Genomic DNA, 12,617 nt, shown 5'->3' with positions numbered 1-12,617 from the left:
ATACAAACTGTCTACTTGTGCCTCTCATTACTATGCAGTTTAATCAAATAATGTACAATCTTGTGTTTGATCAGACCCGGCAAAGCAGCTCGTCTCCCACCAGTCTGTGTTTTGGGGACTCTGTGATTTCTTCTAGACTGATGGCAGTCAAGAGTATTCAGGTGGGACTGTCATAATGTACTTGTTCTCAAGAAACCAGAATCTCATTAGCTATCATCTTAGAATAAAACTGTAGATTACAACAATCAATTAATCTGATGATTTTGAACCGAGTTTGACACTCTCCTTGTTAAACAAGTATGCTTACTTTTGAAAAGAGGAGTGAAAGCTTCATTGAGGGCAAAAGGTGTTGATTGTGTTAGAAATGAGTAAAAATAGTTCAATAAATATATGATAATGATAAAATAATAAAATATGATAAAATAATAAAATCTAAACAAAAGGCATTTTAAAAAGTAGAACACATAAATGTGTGGGCAAAAGTTTCCTTGACTGTTTTATGTCTGATCTTCATATATCAAAAATAAAAAAAGTGAAATCTGTTCTGATACAAATGAACCCTGCAGCTTAGAATTCCTGTTGTTGAAGAAACACATTTATAAAACAACATACAAATGTGTAGTTGTCTTGAATTGTTTGTTTGTATTCTGTTCTTCTGCAGACTGACCTGACGGTGGTAAAACTGGCCACTATAGAGAGCAATAAGAACCTGGACCTGGAGAAGAAGGAGGGCAGGATAGACGATCTGCTGCGGGTGAGAGGGGGAGAGGAAAAGATGGGATGGGAAGGAGTAACATGAGACAAAATAATTAATCTCATCAAAAATTATTATGTATCAAATTGTTTTTGTGACGTTATGAGAAATCAGCTTAGCTAAAGTAGTTCAGCTTAGCAGAGTCTGATTTTCTTTAATGCATTTTCTCTTCCTCTTCTCCACAGGCAAACTGTGATCTTAGACGACAAATTGATGAACAACAAAAGCTTCTAGAAAAGTACAAAGAACGTTTAAACAAGTGCATCACCATGAGCAAGAAACTTCTGATTGAGAAGGTGAAGAATCCTTGTGATATTTAAGATATCAGTGTTTTAGCATTCTAACAATGACCCAGTGCTGGCCTGTTATTACATATCAGTTATTTGATATGTGTGTATTTAAATTAGCATGTCTTATTACCTCAATATCTAAAATGATTGCGTGTAACCTACAGGGTTGCTTTGTAATGGCATCGTTTAACCAAAAGCTTCAAAGTTTAATAGTTTGAAAATGGTATAAAGAGTAAGAAGCGGTTCAGATCTTTATAAAAGTGTGTGTATTTGTCCAGAGCACACAGGAGAAGCAGGCGTGTCGGGAGAAGAGCATGCAGGATCGACTACGTTTGGGTCATTTTACCACTGTGAGACACGGAGCCTCGTTTACAGAGCAGTGGACAGACGGATATGCCTTCCAGAACCTCGTCAAGTAAGACACTTACTGAAGTTTGACAGCATAAGCACATAATCTAATACTAATAGGTGATCTGTGCTCTGATAACTTGACTTGTAAAAAGAAGTATACTTTGGGCTAAAGTGCCCCAGCCCCAGTTTTGTCGGTCTTCACTCACATTTTCACCCATCTCTATAGTAAAGGCTTGTTCACACCAGGGACGAAAACTACAACTTAAGTTTTTATAATTGGGATAAAAGTTCTTATTCATCGGGAAAAGGAATACACCAAAACTTTAAAGATAACAACAATTTTAGAAATTTAGAATTTTAGTAAAAAAATATTCCAGCTGATGAACGATAATAAAATTGACAGCCAATCAGAATCCACCTGCCTTTAAAGGATTGGTTCACTTCAGAAATAAAATTTCCTGATAATTTACTCTCCCCCACATCATCTAAGATATTTGTTTTTCTTTCTTCAGTCGAAAAGAAATTCATGTTTTGAGGAAAACATTCCAGGATTTTTCTCCATATAGTGTCTTCAATGGGGTCCAACGGTTTGAAGGTCCAAATGTGAGTTTCAGTGCAGCTTCAAAGTCTCTACACGATCCCAGCCGAGGAATAAGAGTCTTATCTAGACAAACCATCGCCATTTTCTAAAAAATATATATATTCTTTAACCACAAATGCTCGTCTTGCATTAGCTCTGCGATGCGCCACGCTTTATGTAATCACGTTGAAAGGTCACTTGGGTTCTGGTTCAAATAGGGTGAAAAAAAACAGGTTCGCTTTGTAAACACTTGGTCGGTACTTCTGCCTGTGTCACACGTGATCGTTCAACGTGATTACGTAATGTGTGGCGCATTACAGCTAGTGCAAGATGAGCATATGTGGTTAAAAAGTATATGTATGTGTAATTTTTTTAGAAAATGATTGTTTCACTAGATAAGACTCTTATTCCTCGGCTGGGATCGTGTAGAGACTTTGAAGCTGCACTGAAACTGCAATTTGGACCTTCAACCCGTTGGACACCATTGAAGTCATTATACGGAGAAAAATCCTGGAATGTTTTCCTCAAAAACCTTCATTTCTTTCGACTGAAGAAAGAAAAACATGAACATATTGGATGACGTGGGGGAGAGTAAATTATCAATAAATGAATTCTGAAGTGAACGAATCCTTTAAAGAGCTTGAGCATTTCAAGCCACAAACAGCACGACTGTTACAAAGAAACAGAACATTATCGACGTTGGTGTGGATGCAAATATAGTTGTTATAGTTATCTCTATTGTTATCGTTCTTAGTGTGAACGAGCCTCAGGTCTCTTGTAGATCTGTCTGTCCATTACAGATTTCACTTGATTACAGAATTTAAGTTGTACTATTGCCATATGAACTGTTTTTATTGCTTTTTTTATGCAGACAGCAGGAATGGATCATTCAACAGCGTGAAGAAATCGAAAGACAGAGGAAATTGTTAGCTAAGAGAAAACCACCAGCATCCAGCAGCTCGCAGTCGCCCAGCACCAACTCTGAGCCGAAACAACGAAAGACCAAGGCTGTGAACGGTTCTGACAACGACCCCTTCCTCAAACCCAGCCTTCCACAGCTGTGAGTGATGCAATACAACCTCTGTTATCCACACACACAACGGCCTTCCATGTTTTACATGCTTCACTAACATTCACACGAACAAGTCGCTGATTTGATTTTCTAGAAATGATCCTTAAGCAGATGTACCAAGAAGAAGTCAAAAGTTTGGACACACTTGACTAACATATTTCTGAAGATCTTACAAACCTTTTGATCTAAATGATTCTGTTTAAATGCTTGAAAATGGTTTTGTTGGTAATTATTAAAATCTGAATTATTTTTAAATCAACAGCAGTATTGTTTATAGTTTGAAAAATGGCAGGACATGATTTATTAGGAGCCAAATGTAAGTTTGAAGACATTTCTTTCCACAATATGAAAAATAGCCTGTTAAGTGGGCAGTGTGGCGAGATCTCATAAGCTTCTTCAGAATCTTGTGATTGTACATGTACTGGGTAAGGATGCTCTGACTGTCAAATGAGTTTGAAACAGTTTTTTTTAGTCCTGTTCCTCTGATATTCCTGCAGGCTAACATTAGCTGAGTACCACGAGCAGGAGGAGATCTTCAAACTGAGACTCGGCCATCTCAAAAAGGTCAGTGGCTCCTGTATGATTCAGATCATCCTGCATTTCAGAACAGGTTCAAACTGGGGCTGTCAAAATGAATGTGTTAAACCATGCAATTCCATTTTTTTCAATTTAATGTGTTAACAATATTAAACGCAGTTGAGGCAGCATCTGTTTTTTGTGTCATCCATTAGCTAGCATTTAGCACGCTCTTAATCATGCAAATGTCTCAGTTCATGTGCCATAAATTGTTATTCAATTTCTGGATATATCCGACCTGTTAGATCAAATATTTAAAATATACTGTATGTTGTTTCTACACTAATTTGGATTAAATGTGAAATTATATATATATATATATACAGTGAGGAAAATAAGTATTTGAACACCCTGCTATTTTGCAAGTTCGTAGGTGCATGTCTGCTGTGAGAGACATAATCTAAAAAAAAAAATCCAGAAATCACAATGTATGATTTTTTTAAACTATTTATTTGTATGATACAGCTGCAAATAAGTATTTGAACACCTGAGAAAATCAATGTTAATATTTGGTACAGTAGCCTTTGTTTGCAATTACAGAGGTCAAACGTTTCCTGTAGTTTTTCACCAGGTTTGCACACACTGCAGGAGGGATTTTGGCCCACTCCTCCACACAGATCTTCTCCTAGATCAGTCAGGTTTCTGGGCTGTCGCTGAGAAACACGGAGTTTGAGCTCCCTCCAAAGATTCTCTATTGGGTTTAGGTCTGGAGACTGGCTAGGCCACGCCAGAACCTTGATATGCTTCTTACAGAGCCACTCCTTGGTTATCCTGGCTGTGTGCTTCGGGTCATTGTCATGTTGGAAGACCCAGCCTCGACCCATCTTCAATGCTCTAACTGAGGGAAGGAGGTTGTTCCCCAAAATCTCGCAATACAAGGCCCCGGTCATCCTCTCCTTAATACAGTGCAGTCGCCCTGTCCCATTGTGCAGAAAAACACCCCCAAAGCGTGATGCTACCACCCCCATGCTTCACAGTAGGGATGGTGTTCTTGGGATGGTACTCATCATTCTTCTTCCTCCAAACATGTTTAGTGGAATTATGACCAAAAAGTTCTATTTTGGTCTCATCTGACCACATGACTTTCTCCCATGACTCCTCTGGATCATCCAAATGGTCATTGGCAAACTTAAAGGGGGGGTGAAATGCTCATTTTCACTCAATCTCCTGTTAATCCTGAGTACCTATAGAGTAGTATTGCATCCTTTATATCTCCAAAAAGTCTTTAGTTTTATTATATTTATAATAGACAGATAGGCTGTACCGAGTTTTTCCGGAAAAAAACGAGCGGCTGAAGGCGGGCCGTGTGGGCGGAGCTAAAGCTGTGCTAACCAAGCTATAACAACAACACAGAGACATTTTAAGCAGTTTACTCACCGCCTGCAATCGCAAACCTTTATCATTGTGATTGCTCGATCCTTAAGCATTAGACGATCTGCAAATCCGTCGATGTGGGCTTTGTTTATAAAACAATCAACGATCAAAATAAAGACATAAGTCCTCTTTTAATGTGTAATTATGAAGGTGCCAGAATTTATTAATTTACGATCTGGGGCTGGTAAGATTGTTAATGTTTTTGAAAGAAGTCTCTAATGCTCACCAGGGCTGCATTTATTTTATCAAAATAAAATAACAATAATATGGTGAAATGTTATTACTGTTTAAAATAACTCTTTTCTATTTGGATATATTTAAAAATGTAATTTATTCCTGTGATCAAAGCTGAATTTTCAGTGTCATGTCTTCATCATTCTAACATGTTGATTTTCTGCTCAAGAAACATTTGACATTCTTATGGAAACAAAATGACACGCATGACTTTCTTTTTGTGTGTGTTTGTAGGAGGAGGCAGAGATTCAGGCAGAGCTGGAGAGGTTGGAGAGGGTGCGAAATCTTCACATCCGAGAGTTGAAAAGAATAAACAATGAGGACAGCTCACAGTATGTACCGACACTGATGACATCAGCCTCTGATCTCGTATTTCCTTCCATTTTGTGTCTTTTGAAGTGGACATTGACTCCTCGTATTAACAGCAGTTTCATAAGTTCACTGCCTGTAAAGGGCCCGTTTTCTACACTTTTGTTGCATTTTCTAAAACGTTGTCCCTTTATTTATTGGTTTTCCGTGATTATTTTCCACCAACCCTTCCTTTTTCTCCTGTTTCTCTTTGTTGTTGTTGTTTTTAAAAACCTTTCTTAGATTCAAGGACCATCCCACCCTGAACGAACGCTATCTGCTGCTACATCTGCTCGGTCGGGGTGGTTTCAGTGAGGTCTACAAGGTATCTTTACCCCTCATTTATAACAGAGCCTGATTCATGCTGACCTTTGAGAAAGAAACGGATCATTTGAATTCATCATTCTGCTCTTCAGGCGTTTGACTTAATTGAGCAACGGTACGCTGCTGTGAAGATTCATCAGCTCAACAAAAACTGGAGAGAGGAGAAGAAAGAAAATTACCACAAGTACGTTCCGCCTCTTTGATGCTGTTCTTGTTAAATACATCAGTGGCATGCTGTGCATCACCGCAAGAAATGAAGTAGATTTCAGATTGAGAATTATGCACTTTAACTTTATAGACAGGGTTGACATGATTAATTTGATGGAAAGGAAAATACATGTACAACCTTTTCAGTATGTTCAGCCAACACAACATTGGAAATGTATCTTTCCAAAACATTCTCAGTAGACAAAAGAATCCAGAAAACATCTGTTGTGAAACGACATTTAACGGACAGTACGTCTATCCCTCACAGCCTCATTTTCGTTCAGATATGCCATATTTAAGCTGCTTTTAACCCAAAAACATTCCTTTAAGGATTCCTTTATTTTTTAGAGCCAATTATCTCTTATTTTGTATGTGCTATTGATATGTGGCAGGCTTTTATTGGGGTGTGGGGACATATGTAAGGGTGTGTTTCCATGCCTATTGGTATTCTGTGCAGAACTTGAAATGTCTGGAAATTTAGTCCGTCTGTCTCTCATGACGCTGATCGCCTGGGTCTCACCTCTGTTGCCCATGGTAACCCGTGCCTCTCTTCTCCGCAGACACGCCTGTCGGGAATACCGAATACATAAACAGCTGGATCATCCCAGAATAGTTAAACTGTACGATTACTTTTCACTGGACACAGACACGTGAGTTCCAGCCATGCAAATTTCACCAATCAGCTATCAAAACACATCAGTGAGGTTGGACGCAAGTTACATTAGGTTGTCTGTTTCCTGCAGGTTTTGTACGGTTTTGGAATACTGTGAAGGAAACGACCTGGATTTCTACTTGAAACAGCACAAGCTGATGTCTGAGAAAGAGGCTCGCTCTATCGTCATGCAGATCGTTAATGCTTTACGATACCTGAACGAGATCAAGCCACCCATAATTCACTATGACCTCAAACCTGGTGAACACACATTCTGTCTTTAGCTCTCTAACACTCAGATATGCTTGACTTTCTGCCTGTATGTCACACGACCCTTCAGAAATCATTCTAATAGCTAATTTGATGGTCAAGAAACATTTCTTATCGATGTTGAAAACCTTTGTACAGCTTAATGTTTTTGTGGAAATCATGATACTTTTTTTTTTCAGGATTATTTGCTAAATAGAAAACTTAAAAGAACATTTAAAAGTATAAAAAATATCTTATATTTTTTATATAACCCCCCCCCCCCCCCTCCATCGTGCATACTTGAAGGGTATAACAAAGATAATCCAGTTTAAGGAATCCATGTTCTTGTGTTTTTATCTTTGTGTGGTTGTGTACAGGGAATATTTTACTGGTAGATGGAACTGCATGTGGAGAGATTAAGATCACAGATTTCGGACTGTCTAAAATCATGGACGACGACAACTACGGAGTCGATGGAATGGACCTGACATCACAAGGGGCAGGCACTTACTGGTAACGCTCGCAAATACACTCATATTCCGGCTTTTGCCTTTTAAAGTATGTAGCTCAGTTGTGTCTTGTTGTGGCTGTAAGGTACCTCCCCCCTGAGTGTTTTGTGGTGGGTAAAGAGCCTCCAAAGATCTCCAATAAGGTGGACGTCTGGTCTGTCGGGGTCATATTTTTCCAGTGCCTCTATGGAAGAAAGGTGAGGAGCAATTCTCGGAATAAATGGGAATATTATCAGTACCATTTACAAGTTGCAGAGTTATAGGGGGAATACCTGTCATTTTCCATCTGTAGAACTAGGTCATGTTATTACAAGCTAGCATAACCATGCAAATTTGATTTGTTTTTCTAGCCATTTGGCCATAACCAGTCCCAGCAGGACATCCTGCAGGAGAACACCATCCTGAAAGCCACAGAGGTCCAGTTCCCTTCCAAACCTGTTGCCAGCAACGAAGCCAAGGTAATCAGTAATATAATAATCAGTAAATAATAATGATTGAAGGTTTATGGGTGGTTGACATTGACGTATGACAGCAGTTTCTGTAGTGCGACTTTCTTTTGTGAGAAGGATTATTTTGTTGAAATAGATTTTACACATAATTTGTATATCCTTTTTTAAAATGCCCATGGAGTTATGAGATTTTATTAATCACTCTTTTAAAAGTAGAAAATCTTGTATACTGTATATGGTCTTCAAGGGGATTGAGGGGGTGAATTACAATAAGAAACATTTATTTTTTTAGCCTATTTTATTGCTTGTATTGTCTTATTTGAGGCCCCCTAGAGAACCCCGGCCACCTGTTTGAGAACCACTGATCTAGAACTATTTTAAACAATTTTTGCTTATTCCTGTATAAATGATTATGCTTGCAGTTGTTATTAGCTGACATTAATTGAGAGACACTATTGAATATTAGTGCTTTTAATAATTTGTCTTCGCTGAAAGATGATTTTAAAAATGGTGATAAATGGTTAGCAGTTACAGCACCTAAAATATCTAAAGTATTGATGGAATGTCCATGTCTTGTTACTTGTCAATTATCCACATGCAGTAGTGCTAGATTAGTAAAGCCCCATTCACTAGCCCCACCGGGGGCTTTGTCACTACAGGGTCTAAAATGGCCGTTCCAAGTGTTTTTGCTCTAATATGTTTTGGTAGACTGCACATGTATCTTTAAAAATGTGATCACAAATGAGATATATTGATGGTAAAACTGAGATTTGACTTGGAATAAGTTTTCTAAAAAAGTAATATTCTGCTTTTGGAGAGTATTGTTATATAAACTAGAGCAGTGCTAGTGCTTTAAATCATTAACCCTCTATCAAAATACTGTTTAATCTCATACTGCCGAAAAACTTCGAAACATCATTCAAATCATACAAATAATAATTTTTTTGCCCCAATAATGAACATTATGCAGATAGAAATGTAATATGAACTTTATCATTACTGAACCGCTCATTGCATCATATAATCAACAAGAATTACCAATGTATGAATCAAACTCACTGAGACTGCCAAAATTATATTAATATTATATCCATGTGTTTGGTTTCAGATAAATCATATATAACTGTGAAATTCTCTGTCTTATCTGCATTCAAGATAGGTGAATTTTGAGCTCCACTGACACATAGGATGTCGCTCCCGAAAGTCGTTCTTCTTTTGCATAAAATCATACGTTTCTACGAATGTATATATACACACATGATGAGCCAAACACCTGCCTAATATGCTGTTGGTCTTCCGTGTGTTGTCAAAAGACCTCTGAATGTGTCCTGTGATATCTGGCACCAAGACTTAAGCAGCAGATCCTTCAAGTTATGTGTGTTGCAAGGTGGAACTGCATTGGATCGGACTTGTTGGTCCAGCACATCCTACAGATGCTCAGATTGAGATTTGGGGAATTTGGAGGCCGGTTCAACACCTTGAACTCTTCATCATGATCCTCAAACCATTCCTAAACAATGTGTGCAGTGTGGCAGAGTGCATTATCCTGCTGAAAGAGCCACTTCCACCAGGCAATACCATTGCCATGAAGGGGTGTACCTAGTTTGCAACAATCTTTAGGTAGGTGGCATGTGTCCACATGAATTGCCGGACCCAGCGTTTCCCAGCAGGACATTGCCCAGCTCTTCACACTCCCTCCACTGGTTTGTCATTATCCCACACTGCATCCTGGTGCATCACTTCCCCAGGTAAAACGCAGTACTACCGTCCGAGTGATGTAAAAGAAAACGGGACTCATCAGACCAGGCTACCGTCTTCCACTGCTCCAAGTCCAGTACTGATGCTCGTGTGCCCATATGTAGGTGCTTTTGACGGTGGACAGGGGTCATCATAGGCTCTCTGACATCTACACAGCCTCAAACGCAGTGTGTGTTGTGACACATTCCTCCCATATAACCCTCATTAAGACTAATGGCCACAGTACTGAACGGCCACAGTAGACTTTCAGTCGGTTCGGACCAGACGGGATAGCCTCGATGAGCCTTGGGCGTCCAACACCCTGTCGCCGGTTTGTGGTTTGTCCCTTCTCGGACACTGTAGGTAAATCCTCACCACTGCTGACCGGGAGCAACTCACAAGCCTTGCCGTTTCAGAGACACTCTGACCCAGTCGCCTTGCCATAACAATCTGGCCCTCGTCAGAGTCACTCTGATCTTTATTCCTGCCCATTTCTCCTGCATCCAACACGTCCATTACGTGAACTGATTGATTTCTTACCATCTAATCGACCCAGACCTTAATATGTGGCCTTGTTAGGAGATGATCAATGATATTCGCTTCATCTCTGACTGATCATAATGTTTTGGCTCATCAGTGTATGTTTCCAGACTATTGCCCCAATTCTAAAATATAATTTCTAAAAATAAATGTACTAACAAGCCAAGGGAGCAGTCAGCCAGTGCAGCCAAAGGTTTAGTGATCATTTTACACAACCAAATGAATTCAAGGCACACATTTTCATTACAAAATACTTTTACCGTAAGCAAGTCTCTTTTGAACTTCACTGAATGAACGAGTGTGTGCCTCCATATCACTCAAAACAGCAACAGATAAGGAAGCTCGCATACATAGCTACAGTATTCTGGCAAATGATTTGCCAACATAATAGCACACATAGTTAACAGTCGAAATTTAGGCCCCGTTTACACTAGTGCATTTTTGTTTTAAAACGCACAACTTTTGCTACGGTTATGCCTGACGTCCACAGTACTCCGGCGTTTTCGAACCTCAAATGCGATACTTACAAAAACGCTGCAGACCCTGTTTTAGTTTGAAAACTCCGTTTTGGTGCGTTTACACTGAAACGCAACCCCAGAGACTTTTGAAAACGAAGGCATGCCTGCCCACATTACGCTAGCGCAGGGTTTCTCAAACTCGGTCCTGGAGGGCCACTGTCCTGCAGAGTTTAGCTCCAACCCTGATCAAACACACCTGAGCAAGCTAATCAATGTCTTCAGGATCACTAGAAACTCACAGCTAGGTGTGTTTGATCAGGGTTGGAGCTAAACTGTGCAGGACAGTGGCCCTCCAGGACCGAGTTTGAGAAACCCTGCGCTAGCTAGGGCTGCGTTTCGCAAAAGCATCGTAAGCCTAAGTTGATCGTAGAACAATTGCCACTAATGGTTTCTGCGATCAGTTAGGCTATCGATGCTTATGTGAAACACAGCCCGGCACCGTCTCTCTTAACGGCTCCGTAACATACCAGCCTCGACAACTGTGTAAACACCGTTTTAAAGCAAAAAAAAACAAAAAAAAAAACACCTTTGTAAACAGGGTCTTAAACACATTGTAGATTTTTCGGACCATATTTAACATCTAATAAGAGTTTGGAAAAAATAATTTAAAAAATGAATGGAAAAAATAGGATCTAAATAAAAAAAATAAAACGCAAGAGTTTTCACTGTTCATCATAAATTGCTGAACTGCTGAACATACTAATCTGTTTGAGAAACCATTAATTGCTGTTGTGGCAAAATATCACATTTTTATATTAATCGTCAGTTTTTGTACAAAATAATGTGAAAATATGCTAAGTCATGGTGTCCTTGAGTTTTTGCGCTTGTAATCAATGGCATGTTACTGTTTTGTGTAGGCCTTCATCCGCCGGTGCCTAGCCTACAGGAAAGAGGACCGGTTTGATGTGCACCAGCTGGGCAGTGACTCCTACCTGCTTCCTCACATAAGACGGGCCAGTTCGTCAGGAACCCTGGCCCCAAACTCAGCCTCCTATTGACAACTTGCACTGAGCGCTCTTGACTGACAGCCCGACTGGCCAGCGTCTGATCTCCCTACCCAAGAGCAGGGTGGGAACATTTCCAGGCAGCCATAAGGAAAAGAAGCTGGCTTCCTCAGCTTGAGGAAGTTTGTGATGAATTATTGTGCTTTTGCAGCAGCGAGATTTGGGTTTACTAAGAAAAGTGTTTCGGAAGCAAATGAAGAAAAATAAAGCATGAATATTTAGACATCTAGAGAATGTCACAAAGTCATTGAAGAAAAATAATGCCTTCTAAGGACTCAATAGGGCACAGCTACTGTCATTTGGTTTTTCCCATGGTTGCCTCCAAGTTCAAAGAGGAGAGTCCTGGAAAACCACTATCAATTCCCATGGTCTCGGCTGGGTTTCAGTAAATTAAGGATTTCTTTGAAGAGCATACATTCAGAGTTACTGTAACTGGCGTGCAAAGGTTTCATTTTTCACTCTGTAGTAATGTAATGTGGTACAGACAACAGTGTTAGCTTTCCTTGCTTTGTTCAACTAGCTATGAGAATGTAATTCTAGCATACAGAGAGGCTACTGGCACACTAGGCCCAGGCAGCAAACTAATGTTTAATGCACAAAATAACCAAATGTAGATGAATGGCAATGTACAGAATCCTATGCAGGACAAAATAAAAGAATCCCCTCTGGAGAATTCATGTATATTTGTTGTACAGGACCTTAATTTCAGATATTAACTTTCAGCAGATTCATCCTGCACAGAGGTTTAACATTTTGCCCCTTTTTTTTCTTGTAAATTTGGTTTCCTGGTGTGTTTTTTGATTTTGCTGCTTTGATGTTGCTCTTTTTCAAACCGCTGTATAATGTACT

The 12,617-nt window shown here is 39.5% G+C and overlaps 1 protein-coding gene across 6 annotated transcripts in view; it reads left to right on the top strand.

The window, feature by feature from the left end:
- The window catches only part of tlk1a (tousled-like kinase 1a), a 39,875-nt gene extending 27,578 nt beyond the window's left edge, over positions 1–12,297 (top strand). For all 6 annotated transcript variants that reach the window (XM_079880266.1, XM_079880268.1, XM_079880265.1 and 3 more), the window contains 15 exons: positions 75–161; positions 662–754; positions 940–1,050; positions 1,323–1,459; positions 2,847–3,035; positions 3,545–3,611; positions 5,466–5,563; positions 5,823–5,904; positions 5,996–6,087; positions 6,671–6,760; positions 6,854–7,023; positions 7,389–7,524; positions 7,606–7,717; positions 7,871–7,978; positions 11,622–12,297. In XM_079880266.1, coding sequence (XP_079736392.1) covers positions 75–161; positions 662–754; positions 940–1,050; positions 1,323–1,459; positions 2,847–3,035; positions 3,545–3,611; positions 5,466–5,563; positions 5,823–5,904; positions 5,996–6,087; positions 6,671–6,760; positions 6,854–7,023; positions 7,389–7,524; positions 7,606–7,717; positions 7,871–7,978; positions 11,622–11,762 — 1,713 coding nt within the window. In that variant the 3' untranslated portion in view covers positions 11,763–12,297. The remainder of the gene's footprint in view (positions 1–74; positions 162–661; positions 755–939; positions 1,051–1,322; positions 1,460–2,846; positions 3,036–3,544; positions 3,612–5,465; positions 5,564–5,822; positions 5,905–5,995; positions 6,088–6,670; positions 6,761–6,853; positions 7,024–7,388; positions 7,525–7,605; positions 7,718–7,870; positions 7,979–11,621) is intronic.
- Positions 12,298–12,617: the final 320 nt, after the last annotated feature.

Source organism: Squalius cephalus (genome assembly GCF_949319135.1).
Source record: "Squalius cephalus genome assembly, chromosome: 9".
Classification (NCBI taxonomy): Eukaryota; Metazoa; Chordata; class Actinopteri; order Cypriniformes; family Leuciscidae; genus Squalius; species Squalius cephalus.
Note: the sequence above shows the minus strand (reverse complement) of the source record. Positions and strands in the feature narration are given on the sequence as shown.